The 23488-nt window shown below is 29.5% G+C and overlaps 1 protein-coding gene across 3 annotated transcripts; it reads left to right on the plus strand.

The window, feature by feature from the left end:
• Positions 1 to 1153: 1153 nt before the first annotated feature.
• LOC132934534 (glycerol kinase-like) lies at positions 1154 to 22861 on the plus strand. 3 transcript variants are annotated; one of them, XM_061000848.1, is made up of 16 exons: positions 1154 to 1584; positions 3450 to 3527; positions 3705 to 3771; positions 8466 to 8653; positions 9376 to 9458; positions 9547 to 9612; positions 10435 to 10693; positions 10794 to 10884; positions 11220 to 11367; positions 12181 to 12290; positions 16792 to 16897; positions 16986 to 17096; positions 20629 to 20873; positions 21041 to 21246; positions 22336 to 22464; positions 22577 to 22861. In XM_061000848.1, the coding sequence occupies exons 5-16, from the start codon at positions 9405 to 9407 to the stop codon at positions 22678 to 22680; spliced, it is 1629 nt and encodes a 542-aa protein (XP_060856831.1). In that variant the 5' UTR covers positions 1154 to 1584; positions 3450 to 3527; positions 3705 to 3771; positions 8466 to 8653; positions 9376 to 9404; the 3' UTR covers positions 22681 to 22861. The 3 variants fall into 3 exon arrangements, with proteins under 3 accessions (XP_060856831.1, XP_060856832.1, XP_060856833.1); XM_061000849.1 differs by having other exon boundaries at positions 9379 to 9458; XM_061000850.1 differs by lacking the exons at positions 3450 to 3527; positions 3705 to 3771.
• Positions 22862 to 23488: the final 627 nt, after the last annotated feature.

A 23488-nucleotide genomic window follows, 5' to 3' on the forward strand; every position in this document is an offset into this window, starting at 1 on the left:
AAATATAACATACTGGACAAAAATATCATGTTAAAATAGTGATACTTTTAATCTGTTACTGTTTCACTCATATTAAAATATAGTACCTACATAAATATGTATACATTTTAAATTATTGTTAATATAATATACAGTATTAAGGGTCTGGGAACTCTTTACAATTTGTGCACCCCTCAAAAATATTCGTCTAGTAGCGAGTATGTTAGTACCTAACATCGTTGGCGTAAATCCATCAAAATATTAAATGTCAGCAGGTGCAAATCTTTCAGAAGTCCATTAATTATTAAGAAAAATTAAATCATATCTGAAGCCAATCGCTTTGCCGGCATACTATGATTACATACGTGTACCCACGACAAAATCTGTATAGGTATTACATTTTAAACACCGTAAAATACAATTTTTATTATTTTTACAAAACAAAAAATGTTATTTTGTTAAAATTTTGTCTACAGCCCATGATAATGACTCCGATATAATTGATAAGTGATAAAAAATTATTATATAACGTTATAATATTATTTCTTTCAGTAGTTTGTGTCTGACTCTTATATTAGAAAAATTCAACAAATCAATGATACAGTAGTATTTTAATAAGATTCAGCTTCAGCAGGTGCAAAATGCATATCTTTGCACCTGCTACAAATCGTCCATACAAGCAACCATACGTGCACATCCGTGACTACACCACTGCCTAAAATGTTTATCGTGCACAAAATATAATAATATACGGTTGGTAGACGGTAGGGTGACCTTTTGTTGGATATCGGATTATGATGATGGTATTTTGTCGAATGGCCCTTTTGTCGTTATTCCGTGGCTTTATGTCGGCCGTCGGGTGATTTTTTGAGGAGAAGTGTCTCTAGTCCGCGATTTACGAACACGTCCATACGGGCCGGCACGAGTATCTTTATTCTATGGCACTTAAAGTGATGTAGTTGCAGTTTCCGTAGTGCGAATACAAACAATTTCAAACTCTGATTTATTGTTACTAGTTTGCATTATTCGTGTCCACCACTACCGCCACTCTTTTAGTCACCACTCTTCTTCGCCGGTGATAACATTGTTGCCGGCGATCGAGAGACCACGGTCGCAGTGATGCGGTCGAACAGTTGACACAACCGTAATCAACAGGTAGACCTGGACGCTACTTGCGCGCGTCGCGCGGTTCCCTCCAACGGGCAACGACGTATTATACGCGCGATAGTCGCACATGTTTTAATGTTGCTTCTGTAACTTTAATCATTTATAATTATTTTGATATTATTTATTATTGCCGACTGCCGTTCGGGTGCAGTCTCGTCCGCCATCGTTTATCTTTTTCGTGTTCGTGCGTATTTTTTTTTTACGCACAACGCGATTGATTGTGCTATTACTCCGACGGAGCTTATCGTCGAATGCTCGTTGAAGCAGTGTTAGTTATTTTTTAACGTCAATCACAGTTCGGCGATCGCAGCGTGTAGTTCAGCAGGCTCACATTTGTCGAGTCGTGTTCAGCTCATATACAACGTGAAAACGTTCCAGCTGAAGCCCACCGTGTGACGATCATCGTAAGACGTCATACTCTTTTCTCCTTTACCTACGGTACCGTTTTTAAATACATAATATACCTAGTACCTACCTTTATGTAAATAGTTTACTCACATAAACTTAATCTTTATTATTACGTATTCATTTAGTTCATGGTTGTGTTAAGTCTTGTTTATATTATATTTTGTTTACTTATACCTACGTTGAGTCGAAGACTTTGAACTAAATATATTTAAGAGACTATTGATCAGTAGAGTATTTATTTATTATTATATTATTGGTGGTAATCTTATCTCATTCACAACATGAATCTTTGCTGTTAATCTGCCAAGTTAGGTACCTACGGTGTTGGCAAAACACTAGATAAAAACAAAGAAAATACATAATATAGGTATTCTATCGTCATTGTTTTGTAAAGTGTAGGGCACTTAAATTGTACCTAAATAGGAGACATAATCCTCCCTGATCCATTTCAAGACCAGTAATTATGTATACCAGCAGTCCTCAGCCTTTTTTGAAGCCTTGACCCTCTATAATGTTAACATGATTTTTGGCGATTATTATTAGGTAGCATTAAAAAAATGTATGTATTCTAACGACCCTAAAAAAATGACTGGCTACCATAAAGGGGACCAACATTTTCCCCAGCTTAAGAATTGCTGATGTACACGACACGAGTGACATGGAATAGAAAAACTATCTAATGTAGAATACCGTCTATGTAAAAGTAAACTATCCATATAAATAGGTTAGTCAAGTTTATTTTTTGCGTATAAAATATAATATAATAGCTTTTTGCTAATTATAGTATCATGGGTTTACGCGCAATACTCATAAACTTGGCAATAAGTATATTTTAAGTAGGTAACCATTTTTATGCATTCAATTTGAAGTCTACTGCTGTAAACCCCTTGCACATATTTTTATCTTATATATTAAGTATTTATTTTATTTTACATTAAGTACTCATGTATTATTAATTATTATCACAGATAAAGTATTGTCTAAACACCACATAGGTAGATCAAATGCATTCATATGAAATTGTTTTTTGCGATTTTTGATTAGAGTAAAACGAGGAGTAAAATCACCTATTTTTGATATCAGTTTTAAATTGTGTTATTATAAGACTTTATTATTGACTTAAAAATTTAAAAATAAATATGTATTGCAAATTCAAAACAATATTATATATTAAATAAAAATTAAAACATTGTATAAAACCCACATAAACCACAGATGATGTAGAGGATAATGTTCATATGTTTTAGTTTGATGATAGGTCAATTTTTATTATTAAAGTATATTGCACTCAATAATTGGAACTGCTAACTCAAATTTGCTATGTTGCATGGTTATAACTTATTAAACGTAGACAACACATGTGGGTGGCATCCTCTGAATTTGTACTTGTTAGTTGTCACACATTGTGTTGGTGTCAACTGTTTTTTTTAATAAAAATATTTTATTAATGTGGGTAATTCAAAATTTAAATTCAGCCATCATCCTATTCAAATCAAATTGCATAATAATACACAGTTAAATATTTTAAAAAAACTATTCATATTCAAATGATATAAATGTATTCATTGGGGCACCTATTTAATGTGCTACTTCTAGAAGATAATTAGTTATTTCTTGATTACATAATTTTATTCAAGAAATCTTTGAATAGATCCTTCATATCTCATTTTAAAATAAAATTAAGTTTTTGTGTGTATTTATTTAAAATGTATTTTGAGTTTTCCATTGTCTTATAATTTGGTAGGTTCCAAATAGTATTTTATAATTTTAAATTTATTCTTAACGAGGTATATCTAATTGAGGTTTGAGGAGTGGAGTGATCGTGGAACAAGCAAACCCTCCCTTCACAAATGACCAGTATAAAACGCACCTAATTTTAATGTTTTTGTTTATAGAAATCTATAAAAACTAAGGAGGACATTATTTATTATGGAACAGCAAGAAAAATTTTTAGTGATTCCAGTAAAATCCAAGTGAGCAAATACATTATTAGCGTATCATACTAAATGTAATTTTAATCTACATTTTGAAAGAACTTTTATTTCATAACTCGGTGTTTTATTATTGATATATCTATTATTTAATTTAAACATTAGTTGCTTATACCCCTACCTAATTATAATTAAAAATTTTTTTGCAATTTCTTTTAGGGATGTACATAATATATTACACAGCTCCAGAACGTTGATGATACCACTTAATACCTATAATAATCAAGTATGTAATAAATTTATTAATCAAGAATTTGTTGATAAACAGACTATAATAACAATGGTCAATTATTACAAATAAGTTAAGAGGACGCCATAACCACATGCATTGTCTCTATCTTACAAACTCATAACATACCAAATTGTATGTTCTGAATAATTAATTTACCCTATTATGTGAAATATTACCGTAAATTGAAACCATTTATTCATAAACAAGGTTAGTCAGGGAAAAATTAAGCAAAATGTGAGGTTGGTTTGAAGGATTTACACCTGGATTAACTTCACAACTGGACAATTTGTTATTTGGAAAATCCTTATAATATGTTAAACACAACTATTAATATGTCAATATTATACCAAACCTTTGGATGTAGTTTTAATAAGTGGTAGCAGGTGTATTTACCAGCATGACAATCTATTTCATGCACAAGTTACATTAAAAAAAATAAACAAAATACACAAAACGATCAAAATATTTATTGAACACAGTTATAGAGCAACCACAACAAATTTATCCATCGCTCAGTGTTAAAAAAGCACACTATGAAATACCCTAGATTCTAGAAGAACCTAATAAAAAATCCACATACCATTTCTTATATTAAAAATATTTATGTACATTTTCATATTATTAACTTAAAACCCACACAATAATTACAAAATATATAAAATATAAAAATAATTTATTAAAACAAACTCCCTATAATTAATCATAATTATCACTGAAATACAATTAGGTAAATTCTATATTGAAGCTATTCCATTAAATAATTAATATCATTATTTAGAAAGCTGGAATATCGCTCAAATCTAATGAAAATAAGATGGCATATCATTTTCAATTTCAGTGACATCTTCAAGACCACTAAAGTAGCTAAATGTAAATTCAAAAGATAGTATTATGTGCTAAAAACATTACATTTAGCAACCACTCATAATATTAATTTACCAAAAAGTTAGTTTAAATAACAAACTTCCTTAGTTAAAAATTCTTCAACATTATCTCCATCAACCAAATCATTTGAATGTACTTGTTGGTTACTGTCGTTTACATAGTCATTTTGGTTGTCTTTATTATCAGTTGTATTTTCACACAATCTTAAGGATAAATATAATCATTGGACAAAGTATATACCCAGTTTACTTACCTAAACTACTCAAAAAATATTAAATATTAATATCAACGGGCATACTGCTTATATGAATAATAAATAAACGTTAATTAATATTTGTATAGTATACAGGGTGTAACAGTAAGACCTGACAAATGAAATAACTTTTGTTCTAATCAATATTTCAAACATTTTTTTTTTTTGTATTTAGCTTATAGTCACTTGTGCACATATAAATTTATTTTTAATTTTTAATACTAAAAAATTCAAAATAACCGATTTGTAAATCTGACTGTAAGAACAATTTTGAAGGTAAAAACATTGATCTAAGTCAAGTAGTTTATTTTTGGGAATTTCTTGACATGAGTACATTTTTAAAATTATTTATTAGGTATATCATTTTCACAAATTTTGTCAAACGTTTAACTCATAATTAATTTTTTGTCAGGTCTTTGGTCTTCCTGTTACACCTTTTATACGACCAAATTGTAATATAAATGTTATTATTTATACTATAATTGTTATTATTTCAAAACGAACAAGTAACAACAACCATATAATATTATATATTACTAGCTGACCCTGTGCACTTCGTTGCCCTTAAAAAATGACAACCCTTTAAAATATTGTGATTGTTCAAATCCTTTTGGATGTAACTTGCAGCAGTAAGTGCAATTCAGCCACCCTGGTAGGCAATCCGACATTGTGCGACAGCATATCAAGTAGATATGTATATCTAATATATAAAAATTTTGTGCCACTATGTTTGTTATTGAACTCCTCCAAAACGGCTTGCTTGACCGAAACTAAATAATGTTCTAATTATTAGGTGTATAAATTAGTGATGGGCACTATCGAATAGTCACTATCGAACTATTCGATAGTAGTTCACTATTCGAACTATTCGATAGTCATTCCAAAACTATTCGAATAGTTAAAACATTCGAATAGTCACGATATATTCGATAGTTTTAAAACTATTCGAATAGTTTATTCATTTGAATAGTTGAATAGTTCGAATAGTTTTTATTCATTCGAATAGTTCGAATAGTTCGAATAGTCGAATAGTTCGAATAGTCGAATAGTTCGAATAGTTGAATAGTACGAATAGTTTCTTTTTAGAGTTTTAGACCATTACATTTTTTTTCATTGTTTTTTCTGTAAGTGAATTTAGAATTATCAAATACAAAATTCGTAATAGAGTATTTACTATTTACTATTTTATTCGTCGCTAAAAACTAAAAAGTAAAAACCCGGATACTTACACATATTGTTAGGTATATAGTATATACTATATACCTATGCGCGGATTTATACGCATTTGCATAGTTATTCTGGCTGATTGTATGATATGCTAAGGGAGCATAAAATATTGTTTCATAGCATAACGATTTTAAAAATGAAACTTTTTTAGTGCATATTTTTGCAAATATTTAATATTTATCCATTTTTTTTCTATTTTGAAGGCTTTATTTTACGATTTTAATTGTATATTTGCCATTTGGATGTTTTTTTTTAATAAATCATATTTTTTTATGGATATTTTTTATTTTTTGCATATATCAAAGTTTTACTATTTTAACGCATATTTAAAATATTGAAGGGCATATTTGGTTGGTTTTTATTTTTTAATGCATATAATTCTATGCTCTAGTAATAATTTACGAATTGAAATATTCGAATAGTCCATCTCCATAATAAAACTATTTGAAATTGAAACTTATTCGAACTATTCGATAGTGCTATTCGAATATTATTCCGAATTATTCGATAGTGCTATTCGAATATTATTCCGAACTATTCGATAGTACTATTCGAATAGTCTTCCGAACTATTCGATAGTTTATCAACCTATTCGATAGTTTTTATTTAAAAACTATTATTCGGTTATGTAAAAAACATTCGAATAGATATTCGATAGTGTAAACTATTCGGTAGTGCCTATCACTAGTATAAATCTCTAATGAAATGGATCAAGTTTGATAGAGAAAATTGGAATACTTTCGGTTACCAATTGTATCCCATCAATTTTTTGAGTGTACTGTTGATAAATAACCACTTTTGAAGTTAAATAACAATTGTATCTATATAATATTTTTATATTTGATTTTCTTCTTTTTTCAAAATATATTATAACGTATGTAGAAAATATTTGGATAAGCTTCATCTAAATTTTTTTAGTGAGGCACATAAATGTGACAACTGTGATCAAGCAATTTCTCGTGCAGACTGGTTAAAAAAACATAGATTAAGGACACATACATTCGTACACGTATAACTGTAATAATATATATTCTAAACATTGTGCTACGTTGCTGTTATTGGTTTGAAACTAGACTGTCGTTCGTTTTGTAAATATGTTAGACATTAATAAAAAAAAAACTTAAAAATTGAAATTTTTTACAAATAGCCCGAAAAGAATCAAACATTTTTAAAAATTATATCATTTATATAAAATATAAAAATATTTATTTTAGGAAAATTTCCAATATCTTTGGTTATTCAGTTATTCGAATCGTTTTTGATCACATAAAGGCATATTTCATTTGAAAATGTCCTTGTGAGTAAGTTTAAAATATAATAATATACATTAATAGTTTTATATTCACATGAATGATAACAAAAAAATAATAAAATAAAATAACTAAAATCATGATTGTTATGATTTTTTACTATAAAATTAATAAAATGTAGAATTTTTTTCAAAAAAAGAATTTCTATAAATTAAATATTTGATATTTTTCTTACCAGCTAAAACATGATAAAACAATATCCAAAAATATAGTAGGGTTAGGGCAAAAAATTAATATTTCTTGAACAATTCTTGATGTTGAATATTTATGAATTATTTTCACTACTAAACATTTTTTTTTCATTTTCTCCTTCAGAACTCAATGCTATACATTGTACAGGGTATTTAAGTAAAAATATGTAAAACATTACCTAAAAAAAAATATCTTATATATTATAAGATTATAATATTATTTGAATCTAATGTATTTAGTGTCTTTGGAATATCACCCGACTTAAATGTAAACTTACTACTATTTACCCAAGGATTCATAAAATTAAAAAAATAATAATACATAAGTTACTTAAGCTGAAAGAGGTCGGGCAGTGGCTGGACCTAGCATAGATTTTGATGCTTCCGCTACAACTTTTTTGATAAGACAATATAATACCACAGCTGCGTTAAAATCATAAATGAAAAATACAGGTTGCACATCAACCTATACCGAAATGATTAAAGTTTGACTATGAAATTACGAGAATTGGTTTGTTGTGTTAATCATAGTGTGTCTTAAGGCATTTAGTACTCTAGATTATAAACATGTGGCAAGCGCCGTTCACGATTGTCACTGTAGCCAGGGTGCGCGTATGCCCAATAATGTGTTTCACAATTAAACCGAAGTAAAAATACAATATATTAATGTATATATTTTTGTAATAAAAACTTCTTCAAGTAAGCTATCACTTAATATTTAATGACAGTTGGAATGCTTTATACTTAAATAAGTATTTTTTTGGTCATATTTATGAATTCAGTCACTGAGTCACATTCTTAAATAACTTTAACCACTTCCAGCCTTGCTGAAACTACAACATACAATTAACTTGCTGCACGAGTAGTGGACTAGTTTGCCCGTAACTGGTAATCATTACATGAATATATTATTTCGGGGTGACTCAACGTCTGTTTTGTGAGTGTTCCACGTACGCCACCGTCATTGCGGCACATAACGTTTGGACCACCGTTGTTTCATCTTTAACGCCGTGAGTATTGCGAATATCTGGTTTTGCGACCACAGTAGTATTACCATTCTGTTCTAATTGGCTTTTATAATGATGAATTCAAATAGTAATATATAATGTTGTTGATATTGTTCTTGATTAGTTTTGTAATACCTAGTTAATATCTAGTTGCATAAACAATTAATTATTATTTTATTGGTTCCAAAATGTCTCAATTTCCAATAGAAAATAATTAAATAATTATAAATAATTCTACAAAATAAAATAAATTCATTTCATTTACGAAAACATAAAATCCTAAGAACAGTGAAGTAAAAGAGACATGTGTCTTAATTCATTGTTGAAAAAAAGAATTTGTGTAATTTTGAGTAATTTATTTTATAGAATATAAAATTAATAGTCATTGATATATACCAATATTAATTAATATGATATTCTAGGATTATTATCTATATAATAATAGCACTATACACAAACAATACATTAATTATTGTTACAATTTATCATTATTCCTATAAAAAAATAACTTAATATTATTGGAATTGAATACTTAAAGACATATTCATATTAATATATGTATATATATATTTTATATACCTAAGTCAAATATTTTAATAATTCTTTCTTCTTGCCTTTGGCTTCAAAAGATATGTTACTAAGTAATTTTGTATCATATTCATTATTCATCAGTTTATAAAAATCAGAATATGCATTTTAATTCATGGTTATTTTATTTGTAATAGTAGTTGATCAACGTCCATAGTTTGTTAAAATGTCCAAAACACATAACTTAATCTGTGATAAGAGAAATAATGCACAACAATCGGTACAGTATTCATTGAAATATTTGTATTACACTAATATACAACTTACATATTAATAATTTGTTATGTTTCATTTATTTATATATAAAGATGTCTGCTGCTGAAGAAAAATTTGTTGGTGTTATTGATGAAGGCGTTAGCAGTACACGTTTCTTGGTATATACTATATAGTAGGAATAATATATATAATGTTATTCTTCATAAAAATATTAATACAATTAATGTTCTTAACCCGTCGTTGGTATTGCTATGCAGAGTCCCGCCATTGGTATTGAGTGAGCCACCTCGTTGTTTTTTCATAATTATTTATTATACAATGAACGTAAAATATTGAAACCAACAACAAATTATTTACATTTTAATCTTTTACAAAAAATTTTCTTAACATTTTTCCTAATTATAAATTAATTTATAATTTGTTATACATAATATTATCATTATCATTCAACTTGGTCCTAGTGGTCTGGAATATTTTGCTGATTATTATACAGTATGCATATGAATATTGTGTGCTCCTTAAAAATAGTTCTAACTGTCTGAGTTTACGAAATAGTATTAGGTCGATCTATCGAGTTAGTGCAATGCTCAATTTATGGATATTAACAACATTGCACGTCAATATCTAATTGAGAATTATCTATAAAATTATTATATTTGCAAAAGTATATTTAAACATGTTTCAATTGAAGGTATAAAGAGTATCAGATGAATTAAGTAATAAATAAATAAGTGGCTCTCAAAATACTAACGAGGTGAGTGCCGCACATCACGACCACTGACGGGTTAGCAATTATTTTTTTAAGACTTATTAACCAATCTTTTTATTGTTTGATTTAATATTCATTACTTACAATAATAGTTGGGAATTATAATTTTATTAATATACAGATTATATTATATTATATTATTATTATACTACTATAGGTTTATTTACTTAAAAAAAAAAGAATTTTATATTTTAAGTTAAATATTTTATAGGTTTTTTCATCAAAAACTCAACTGCCAGTAGCCAGCGATGAAATAAGTGTAACCAACATAAGCAGTTATGAAGGATGGGTGGAACAAGATCCAGAGAATATACTAATTGAAGTAAAAAGAACCATAGTTGTAACATGCAAAAAACTCAAAATGATGAACATATCACCTTCAGTTATTGCTGCGATAGGCGTGACAAATCAACGAGATACGACTTTAGTGTGGGACAAGTATACAGGATCACCACTATACAATGCTATAAGTAAATACCATTTTTATACCTCTAAGTAAACTCTATTAGTTATAAGACTTTTAATTTAAAGTTAACAATATCTAAATGTTAAATAATTAAAATTCTATAGTATGGATGGATATGATGACTACACAATCAATAGTTAATAGATTCATCAACAAACGAATTCCTAACTGTGATACATTGGATGAACAAAAAAGGTGAGATAATATATAAAAGGAACAGCATACACTGTTCTATAGTAAGGCCAAACATATTGATTTTAAAACTTCTAAATTGATTTAATATTTTTTCTAGTCACTATTCTATTGAAATTAGTTTCTACATAACTTTGTTTCATATACTTAGCACTATACTATTCAAATGCTGATATAACTGAATTTACTATTCTTCACTTTTACTTTACATTTTAAGATATTATAAGATAGGTAACAACATAACAAAAGTACATAATATTTTTCAATAATTTGATCATAGTTCTATTGCCATGTGATAATACTAATTTGCTTATGTTTATTTGTGAATTATCTGATAGACATTTGCAGTACAAATGCGGTTCAACAATAAATCCATACTTCAGTGTAGTCAAATTGATTTGGTTAATGGAAAACATACCTCAAGTTTCAAAAGCTATTCAAGAAGAAAGGTGTATGTTTGGTACAATGGATTCATGGCTAATTTGGGTAATAACTGATAACCTAAGTGTACTGTTAATAGAAATGCTGAACAAGTTACCTATTTTTTATAATTTGTTTAGTTAATATAGAAAAATAAGTTAAGAAAGTTAATAGTTACTTTTTTTTTTTGTTGCAAGGGTTGCAAGTTAACTAGAAAATAAAATTAACTTAACTTAGTTAAAACATCAGTTACCTACTTTTTTATATAAAAATTAAAAATTATACCTTTTTTAAAGCTAACAATACTATAGTTATTTAATAGAATATAAGTTATATTAAAGGAGCACAAAACACATTTTTAAAAAAAACCAATCTTGTATTTTAAGTCTTCTTAAAGGAGCACAAAACACAAAAAGAATGTTTTTTTTTTAATTTGAACGAATGTTCAGTTCTAAGAATACTGGTATAAGTTTTACGTTTCTACTCACATTATTCAATAAGTGAGCAAATGAAAAAAGACCTGTGACGTCATTGGCCTTTTAACGACCTACTTTATAGATTATTGTATAAGATTGTTGATTTTTAATCACCAAAGATTCTAGTATTTCTGATATAATTTATAAACTACAATACAATTCATTAATACCAATATACCATGTTAAATTTTATACTTATACAGTTCTATAGTTATAAACTTAATTTTTAACCATTCAGTGGCATATCTAATTTTTTACCTATATATTCCACTTTATAAAATTTGCTTCATTATTGAATATTAAATATTAAACAAAACCTTAGAAAAAAAACCAATTATGCTAACTGTAGCTTTCTTAGGTTCACTTGTAACTATTAAGTTGTATTTAATTTCTGTTTTTATAGAATCTTACTGGTGGTATAAACGGTGGAGTTCATATAACTGATGTTACTAATGCTTCTCGGACCATGCTGATGAATATTCACTCCTTAAGATGGGATAAGACTTTGATTGAGTATGTATACTTTTTACTAGTCATAGGTTCAGTATTTTTATTTGTTCGTAATACTATTTTAGTGTTATGTTACAATAAATGTTGTACATTCATGTTAACAACAATATATACATTGTTTTGATTTTCTAGAGGCTATCATTCAATTTTCAATTTTTTTTATTTCAACTCCTTCATAATAATATTTACATTTAAAATTGATACTTACTGCCTATAAGCAATAGCTTGTGGTGAGAGTAGGGAGCCTGTTACAATATTATTAATCCAATACAATATGGGATTCAAAAATTGTTTTATTTATATATATTTTTAAAATTGATGTTTGATTGTATAACTGTTCCAATGTTAATATATTTAAGTTACAATTACTGTTAACCATTGTGATAAGATAATAGTCTTACTAAAACTAACCTATAAAGTTAATCATATATACTCTTATCTAATATATTGTAGCTCTGTACTTCCACATATTATAACATGTGTACACTAATAATTATGTTTATTAAAGCCTACTTTACTAAGGTTCTCTCGTTTAATTATTATACAACAATTTAATAAACATAATTATTCTTTCAATGGAAAAGTTACTGCACCCTGATCGTTTCGAGGCTGATCCTAATTCCCCAACATCAGCAAAAGAATGGGCTCACTGGATCACAACATTCAATAATTTTGTCGAAGTAGCAAAAGTAAAGGAGGAAGACAAACTCAAGGTACTCACTAACTTTTTAGCACACTCAGTATATGACAGTGTCAGCGAATGTACAACGTACGGAGCAGCTATCAAAATATTGACTGATATCTACATCAAACAAAAAAATGAGATCTTTGCTCGGCACTTGTTAGCCACAAGAAAACAGCAAATGAATGAATCTATTGATCAATATATTGGATTTTTAAAAATCTTATCTAAGGAATGTGCTTTTAAATCCGTTTCGGCCATCGAATACAGAGATGAATATATTCGAGATTTTTTTATCAATGGTCTTTTGTCTAATAATATTTGTCAACGCTTATTGGAGAACAACACATTGAAATTAGAGGAAGCTGTAACTCGGTCTCGGGCATTGGAAATGGCTCAAAAGCAATCTGAAGTGTATAGCATGCCTCTGACTCAAGGATCTGTGAACGCTCTAACTGAGGATACTACTTCAATCATCAAACCTGATAACAATCAACCAACAGTATCAGCGATACAACAAAAATGTTACTTTTGTGGCTATGACAAACATCCTCGCAGCTCTTGCCCAGCCAGAGATGCTGTATGTAAAAAATGTGACAAGAAGGGACACTTTTTGAAGGTATGTAGATCAAAAACAAAATCCGATAGCGCATTTGTGTCCATGTCTACTCTAGCTTGTGTAACTGCAACTGTACCAGGTCTCTTGTCTAAAGCTATTATTAGAGTAAAAGTAAACAACATTGATGCAAATACTCTTATTGATACTGGTAGCTCTAATAGTTTTATTAATGAAGAATTTGTCCTAATTCACAAAATAAAATTATATCCAGAAAACGGACAGGTACTTCTGGCAACAACTACCTATTCATCAAACCTAAAAGGTTATGTTCTTGTTGACTTACTGTTACAAGAATACACTTACAAAAATCTCAAACTATCTATACTCCCTAAATTATGCTCAGATATTTTAATAGGTCATGATGTACTAAGAACTCACTCTAGTATTGACCTTACATTCGGGGGACCAAAACCACCATTATCAATTTGTAATATGACTTTTGTAAATATAGAGCCACCTCGACTCTTCAATAATGTTGTTAAAGACTGTAAGCCAGTAGCAGTTAAGTCATGTCGCTATTCGGATGAAGATGCTAAATTTATAAGGGAGGAGGTCACTAAATTATTGTACGATAATATAATTGAAGAAAGTACTTCGCCCTGGCGAGCTCAGGTTTTAATCACTAAAAGTGAAAATCATAAAAGGCGCATGGTTATAGATTACTCACAGACAATAAACAAATTCACTCTAATGGACGCTTTTCCCTTACCCAATATCGATGAACTAGTCTCTAAGGTCGCGCAGCATACCATCTACAGTACCATAGACCCGCGCAGTGCTTACCACCAGATCCCCATACACGAAGATGAACATCAATATACGGCATTTGAAGCAGGAGGTCGATTGTACCAATTCAGAAAAATTCCATTTGGTGTAACTAATGGAGTGGCCTGTTTTCAGAGAGTAATAGATACTATAATATCCCAAGAAAATCTTGATGGAGTCTATGCGTACCTCGATGACATAACTATTTGTGGAAATAATCAAACCGAACATGATTTAAACTTAAACAAGTTTCTTACTATAATAAAGAAATATGGACTCATATTGAATGAGGACAAATGTCAGTTCTCGAAGTGTGAAATCTCACTACTTGGTCACCACATTAGCAACAAGCGTATAAGTCCAGACCCTGAAAGATTAAAACCACTGTTGTATCTACCACAACCTAAGGATGCCTCATCATTGAAACAAGTACTAGGTATGTTCTCCCATTACTTTAAATGGATTCAAGGTTTCTCTGACAAAATCCTCAGTTTGGTAGACTGAAAATCATTCCCTATGTCACCTGTAGCAGCAGCTGATTTTGAACGCATAAAACAGGATATTGCTAAATCAGTGGTAAATTCAATTAATAGTGAAGAACTGCTGGTAGTGGAGAGTGATGCATCTGATTTTGCTCTAGCCGCGACTCTAAGTCAGAGTGGTCGGCCTGTGGCATTTTTCTCTAGGAGTCTCACTGAAGGTGAAAAAAGACACAAGAGAAGTAGAGAAGGAAGCATATGCAATTGTAGAGGCTGTGAGAAAGTGGAGGCATTTTCTTATTGGAAGATATTTCAAGCTAATAACAGATCAGGAAGCGGTCTCGTTTATGTTCAATCTAAAACATTCCAGCAAGATAAAAAGTGACAAGATAACAAGATGGCGACTTGAGCTCTCATCTTTCAGTTACGACATAGTACACCGCCCTGGTAAGGAAAATACGGTAGCGGATGCTTTCTCAAGAGTCTGTGCAAACATTAATAACCCAAGTAAGATTTTTGACCTTCACAAAGCATTATGTCACCCTGGTATGACTAGAATGTACCATTGGACTAGAAGTAAGAATCTACCATTTACTCTTGATGATATTAAAAGGGTAACCACAACTTGTCCTATATGCGCTGAAGTTAAACCCAAATTCTTTAAACAGGAGGGAAACCATCTTATCAAAGCTACTTCGCCTTTTGAACGGTTGAATATAGATTTTAAAGGCCCACTGCCCTCTAATACAAACAATCATTATATCCTTACAATAGTAGATGAATATTCGCGCTTCCCATTTGCAGTTCCATGCCGGGACATTAGTTCAACTACTGTAATAAATAGTTTGTGGCAGTTATTCTCCATATTTGGTATGCCGGCTTACATTCATTCTGATCGCGGTTCATCTTTTATGTCACAAGAACTCACAACTTTTTTGCACAACCATGGAATAGCCACCAGCCGTACGACACCTTACAATCCGGAGGGAAACGGACAAGCAGAACGATATAATGGGATTATTTGGAAAGCCGTCCAATTGGCCCAGCAAACACAAAGACTTAAAATAACTCGGTGGGAAGAAGTGCTAACAGATGCCCTACATTCTATAAGATCTCTGCTTTGTATAGCTATAAACTGTACCCCACATGAACGCTTCTTCCATTATCCTCGTCGTTCTTCAAATGGAAAAACTCTCCCTTCATGGCTTAACTGCCCTGGTCCAGTACTCATCAGAAAACATGTAAAATCATCAAAGTACGATCCACTGGTGGAAGAAGCTGAATTGATAGAGGCTAATCCCGAGTATGCTTTGGTGCGTTATAACAAAGGACGTGAATCTACGGTGTCTCTGAAAGACCTGGCACCTCCGGGGGATAGAGGTCTGTTGGGAGAAAAGAGAGACAGAGAACATAGTATTAAACCATCAAGCTTGGAAGCTCCTGCATACGATTGTGGTCAAGAGAATAAAGATATTGTTATTGAAGAACCTACCCAGATGAATGAGGGGCTAAGCAAGACATTAAGTGATGTTGAAGAACCTAGAAGGTCTACAAGAACCAAAAATAAACCAAAGTATTTAGAAGATTATAAAACTAATTAATTAATTATTTATTTGTATTTGTAACTATTTATTTTATTGTTATTTGTTACCTAATAGTTAATTATTATTTGTAGGGGAGAATGTGATAAGATAATAGTCTTACTAAAACTAACCTATAAAGTTAATCATATATACTCTTATCTAATATACTGTAGCTCTGTACTTCCACATATTATAACATGTGTAGTGTGTACACTAATAATTATGCTTATTAAAGCCTACTTTACTAAGGTTCTCTCGTTTAATTATTATACAACAACCATATTAGTATATAAAGTTTGAACATGAAGGAATTATGTTTTGATCAATCTAATTTTATTGAACATTGTTATTGAAATTTTTTATAATTTCGTTTCAGATTTTTTGATATACCCAAGTCTCTGATATTCCCCGATATAAGGAGTTGTTCTGAGGTATATGGGGTTATGACCGGTGGGCCATTCATTAACACGCCAATATCAGGGGTAATAAATAAATTTCTTGTAATTTGAAAAAGCTAAACTTTCCGCTCACTGTCAAATTATTATTTATATTATTAATATATTGTTTTAGTGCATTGGTGATCATCAAGGGGCACTGCTAGGTCAGCTATGTTTCACAGCTGGCCAAGCTAAGTGCACATTTGGTTCTAACTGCTTTTTGTTATATAACACTGGTCGCAAGGTAAGCTTGATTTGTTTTATTTTTTCAACATCAAAATAAAAAAGTTATACAGGATATAAACACTTAGTTTTAAGAGATTCTTCCAACTTTGCTTACTGTACCAATAGGTAGGTGATAATTTTATTGAAAGCATGATAAATTAATGCAAAAAAATTCTGATAATTCTAAAAATTTGTTTAGAAGCGCCCTCCGACATTTCTTGTCTCTGTCTTACAAGTGCGCAACACAACAAATTTTGGTCACAGCAGATCTCGTTTAGCACCGTTAGTTTAAAAATTAGAGTGAATTGACCTCTTTTAAAATTTAAAGGTAAGATTTATTATCTAGGGAATATCATTTGTTGGGCCTTTTATTATATATAAATTTTAAAGTGAGTTATGAGTATTGTAATTTTTTTTTTTTTTTTTATTAACCCGTGGCAACTTAAGCCAATCTCATAAAAGAATATGTCTGCTCAGAGAGAAGTGCCGCCCGTAACCGAGATTCAAACCGGCGATGGTGTGCATCGCAACCAACGCTTTAGTCAGCTAGACTACTCCGTCCCCCATTTTAAAATTGTAAATAGTGTTTGTAGACCTTAAAATACTCATAACTTGTTTTAAAATTAAAATATAACTAATAGCCTGTAAGATGCTCTCGGTAAAAATGTTGAGGTCAATTCACTCTAATTTTTAAAAATATTTTTAATAATTGTATTTGATTGTTCAAAAAACATAAAAATTGTATACAAGGGCTCCTGATATATTGTTACTAGGTTTAGCAATTGACAAATACAAATGTGCTATTTATTTTTATAAGCATTATAATGATAAATGATTAATGTTCCTCTTTAATTATTGGTGCTGTTTATATTCCGCCTGCTTCTGATATTAATGTCTATGATATACATTTTAATAATATTGATGTTTTGTTAAATGAAAATTGTAATTCTAAATTGTTAATTTGTGGTGATTATAATCTTCCAAATATTAAATGGCAATCTGTTAATGGTTCAGTTGTCCCTATGGGTGCTAGTGTTGGTTCACTTGAATCTAATGTATTAGCTCGTTTGTCTTTTCAAAATTTAATTCAATTTAATTTAATATATAATCGCTCTGGATCGTTGCTTGATCTTGTTTTGTCCAACATGTTTAATATCAATGTAGCTAATGAAAATAGCACGTTATTACCTTTAGATTCGATGTACCACCCAGCCCTGACAATTGAATTGCCTATTTTATCATTTAAGTATTTAAACTATAATGAGCAAATGTATGATTTTATCAAGTGGGATTACAACTGTATTAGATCTAATCTTGCTTTGTTAGACTGGAATTGCATATTTAATGGTCTAGACATCAATGATGCAGTTAATACGTTCTATGAAAACGTTTATAAAATAATTAATACCTATTGCCAAATTAAAACTTTATACATACCAAAACACCCTCATTGGTTCAGCCATTCATTAAAGAAGTTAATTTTTGATAAAAAAATTGCTCATAAAATATATAAACAATCGCTTACTTCACATAATTATAACAATTTTTCTAATCTACGTGCGCGCTGTAAAGCTAAAAATAAAATAGATTACAATATGTATATCCGGAAAACACAAAACTCCATTACTAGTAATCCTAAATTTTTTTGGCAATATGTAAAAAGCAAACTCAACCTCTTCCGAATTCTATGGATTACAATAGTAACACTATTTCCAGTGGTGATGATATTACAAACAGTTTTGCACATTATTTTTCCCATGTTTTGAATATACCATCTCACTCGCAACCTATTTCGGATAGGTAATAGCTTACAATAATAGTTTTCAATCTGTTGATTTTAATTCATGTACGCTGACTCTCAGCGATGTCTACAATGCACTCAATGAAATAACTTATAAAACTTGTCCTGGTCCTGACAAAATTTCCAATATATTTTTTATTCAATGTAAATTTGTTTTGTCAACTCCCTTATTAATACTATTCAATCATTCTCTTTCCATTGGAGTTTTTCCAGATAAATGGAAAATATCGTACGTCACTCCTGTTTTTAAAAGCAGTGATATAAACCACATAATTAATTATCGACCTGTCTCTATAATATCTATAATTCCAAAAATATTCGAGAGTATTGTTTATAGGAAAATTAGTCCTCTCTTTAAAAATTTTATAATTGACGAGCAGCATGGCTTTTTGTCTAGTAGATCTCTACATTTAATCTTTTGATTTTACAACAATTTATTTTAAATGCATTTAAACTAAACTGTCAGGTGGACGTAATATTCACTGATTTCACTAAAGCCTTTGACAAAGTTGTTCATAGTATACTCGCCAATAAATTGTTCCAATCAGGTCTCCGTGATCCTTTCTTTTCTTGGCTAGTATCCTTTTTATCAGGTCGGAAGCAGTACGTGAAATTTAAAAATTATAACTCATATATGTATAATATTACCTCTGGGGTTCCTCAAGGTTCTAATTTGGCACGTCTTCTTTTCAATATTTATATTAATGATATCAAGAACAACAATTCAAATATATTACTCTTTGCTGATGATGTTAAGCTATTCTGTATTATTAAGACTGGTCTTGATACTAAATTGCTTCAGAATGATCTTGATTACGTGAGTGATTGGTGTGATAAAAATAAATTGCACATGAATATCTCTAAATGTAAAGTTATTACTTTCACTAGAAAGCGTAGGTCTTTAGTATACAAGTATTTTTTAAAGGGCGTTGAATTAGATCGAGCAAACCTCTTGAAAGATTTGGGTGTATATCTAGACTCTTCTCTTTCATTCAATGACCATTATATCCGTATTCAAAATAGAGCGTCCTCGATGCTAGGGTTTATAATGCGGAGCTGTAATAATTTTGATAATCCTAAAGCTCTTAAATCCCTATATTGTGCCTTTGTTAGATCAATTTTGGACTATAATTCAACAATTTGGTCTCCTTACTCATCTGGTCCAATTCATTCGCTAGAGGCCATTCAAAATCGCTTTTTGCGAATTATAAGTAATAAATGTAATATTCAACGTTTGTCTCACACTTCGTATGAACCATTATTATCATATTTAAACATGAATACTCTTCAGGTTAGAAGGGTAAAACATGACATTTGTTTCATATACAAACTTTTAAACGGTTTTGTTAACTGTCCAGATCTGCTGTCAAATGTTTCTATTTTGGTTCCGGGTCATACGACTAGACAAACCTGTACCTTTTGTGCCATTCCAGCGTACTTCTTATGGTAAAAACGCTCCTTTAATTAGATCCTTGCAGTATGTGAATGATTTCAATATTGATATGTTTTTTTGTAATTCTATTGTTCTATTTAATTTATATCTTAGTAATTTAATTAATTGACTTATTGTATACAACAACCCTCATCTAGTTTATTTATGTAAAATTTTTTCATTTTTGTTCACATGTATATTGTAACTGGGCTCGCCCGTTTAATTCTAATAAATAAATAAATAAATAAATTACCCACCTTTTTATTCTCTCAGCTTAAAAAAAAAAAAAATTAATTTCTTTTATTATATTTTATTCAGCCAGTCATTTCTACTCACGGCCTTTTAACTACCGTCGCTTACAAGATAGGCAAACACTCCGATCCTATTTATGCGCTTGAAGGATCTGTGACTGTAGCTGAATATACTACTGAGTGGTTGAAAGATAATCTATGGATCATGGATATTTACAAGAGCACAGAGGCTGTGCAAGAAACAAATAATATTCATTTTGTTCCTGCTTTTTCTGAACTTTATGCACCGTTCTGGAAAACTGGCACAGATGGGTTAGTAGCATTATAACAACAAATACCTTATTGATTTTTTGTGTAATAATTTATGATTGCTGTTGAATTCATGTGGTATTTAATTTGAACAATTTTGTTTGATTTACACATTTGTTTTTTTCAAAAGTGGACTAATTTCACCTTATTTCACCTTGTATGTTATACAGTAAATGCACTGGGGTGACTATGGAGACAACAGAAGCACATCTAATGCGAGAAACTCTCGAAAGAATTTGTTTCCAGACAAATGAGGTTATGCAATCTATGCAGTCAGATACTGGACATCCTGTTATGGCATTGAATGTAGATGGGGGTATGTCTACTAACGATACATTTTTGAAGATTCTTACAAATATTTGTTGTCTTCCCGTAGGTAAGTTTGAATACAAGCATTTTGAATAAAGTGTAAGCTAAATTCTTCTTTTAACTTTAACCTCATAAAAAAAAGATTTAATTCCTTACAATTTTGTAGGTACACATATTATATACAAAATTAAAAATCAATACAATGTATGTGTTTATTTGTGTCAAGTTGTTGTAATAATTGAGTTACATACCTACACAATCAATAGAATTAATAGATAATCATGATTTTGTAATCTCCAAGGCAAATTATTGTTATCGAAGAGTAATAATTATTTAGAGCTCATAAATTGTAAGAGTTGCATATGTTTCTGTATGCTCTCGGTTTATAGCAGACCAAGCTTTAAATTCATTCTATATTTCTATTTTACATTTTATGTCAAATCTTAATACCTTTGATTTGGAATCTTCAGAAATAATACATCATTCCTTCGATATTTATTTTCAGAAAATTCAGTTGAATACTAACTTTGTACAAAATATTATTTGGTTGAATAAATCATTGAGAAATCTAATTAGGTTTTTAAATTATCCCACAAAAAATATAAACTAACAAACTCAAATGTTGATTATGATGTTCTTCCGATATGTGTGAAAAATATAAAAATTCATCGTTACTAGTTCATAACCCATTTATATTCAACGTAGAGCTCAATATTAATAATCTATACTATTATTATAGAGAGGTAAAGTTTGTGAGGTTGTAGAGGGTAATCTCTTGATTTACTTAACTGATATTGAAAATTCTTTTACCAATAGAATGATACATTCTTAAGTATGATTATAGGAGATATAATTAGTAGAAATAATTTTTTATTATTTATTTATTAGTGGTTATTATTAGTTAAATAATTAACATTGCCAACTGGGAGGTACCTATCAATTTTCCGCAAATCAAATTTTTATTTTTATTTTATTTTACAAAATAATTTTCAATAAAGTTATATGTATACTAACAAATACAACTATATTCATAATCAATAGTTAATAAATTAATGGATGGATTTTTTTTTTTTTGAAATTAAGAATACTTACATATTTTTGTGTCTTAACCTATAACTACCTAACCCAACTAATATTTATTTTTGTCTGAAAATAGTGCGCCCTAAAATGTTAGAAACTACGGCTCTAGGCGCTGCTTTGGCAGCTGGGTTTGCTGTTGGCGTATGGAATATAAACAGTGTTGAATCAAACTATGACACTTTTATTCACACTATATCAAAAGAAGGCAAGTATTTACTAAATTAAATGTTATCAAATTATTGTACATTTAAAATACACACAAATTGAATAATACTAATAGGAAAAAAAACCTAGATTAATAATCTTTTATGTTCTAGAACAAAAATCAAAATGTGTTTCGCTAAAAAAAACCATAGACCCGAATAAAAGTTTGAACAAAATTGATGAAGAAAATGAAAATGATGATTTTGCTGGTTTTTAGCCATTACGAATTATCAAAAGTTGAGTTCTAAAATGTATATGTGAATTTTAAACATTATTGTGTTGAAATTAAAAGTTAATTGTATTAAGGTGAATACAGTATTTTATGTTATGTTTAATTATACAATTTTTAAAAATGTACCACTAATTGATAAATAAATAAAAATATTTTATTTGAATAAATGAATATACCTAATATTTTTTGTCATTTCTGAAAAACAGAATATTATCAGTTCAATGTACCAACTATGACAGAGGTGGCAAATCTCTTTCTAGTCAAATGTCAACATTTTGCAAGTCTTAAAAAAATGTCATATGCCAGTAATTATATTATGTTTGTATTTATAAGCTTTTTTTGCGAGGATAATGGTAGAAGTTTTATTTGAAAAATAATATTAATATTAAGAAAACGCTACAGGATCATTTGTTGTCACCTTCTTACAAGTGCATAATATAGCAAATTTACGCTCAGCAGATCACAATTAACTCTGTTAGTTTAAAAATTATAGTGAATCGACCTATTATGAAACATGATGGTAAGAATATTATATATTGTGTTTGTATGTGGGTTTTACAATTGTTCATTATTTTAGCAAATTATGTATATATATTATAGCGTAAATTAAAAATGTTCATAACTCACTTAAAAACTGAATTACCGTAAAAATCCCACATACAAATACAGATAATGTTCTTACCATAGAATTACATTATAGTTCAATTCACTCTAATTTTTAAGCCAACGGAGCTAAACGTAAATTTACTAAGTTATGGACTTGTAAGACGGAGGCAACAAATATCTGTGTAGC

This window comes from Metopolophium dirhodum, chromosome 1 (genome assembly GCF_019925205.1).
Source record: "Metopolophium dirhodum isolate CAU chromosome 1, ASM1992520v1, whole genome shotgun sequence".
Lineage (NCBI taxonomy): Eukaryota > Metazoa > Arthropoda > Insecta > Hemiptera > Aphididae > Metopolophium > Metopolophium dirhodum.

Coding starts and splice junctions, on each gene's coding strand:
- LOC132934534 (XM_061000848.1), top strand. CDS start 9,405: ATGTCCAAAACACATAACTTAATCTGTGATAAGAGAAATAATGCACAA. Junction 12,291..16,791: donor TGGGATAAGACTTTGATTGA/GTATGTATACTT, acceptor ATTTCGTTTCAG/ATTTTTTGATATACCCAAGT. Junction 22,465..22,576: donor TCACACTATATCAAAAGAAG/GCAAGTATTTAC, acceptor TTTATGTTCTAG/AACAAAAATCAAAATGTGTT.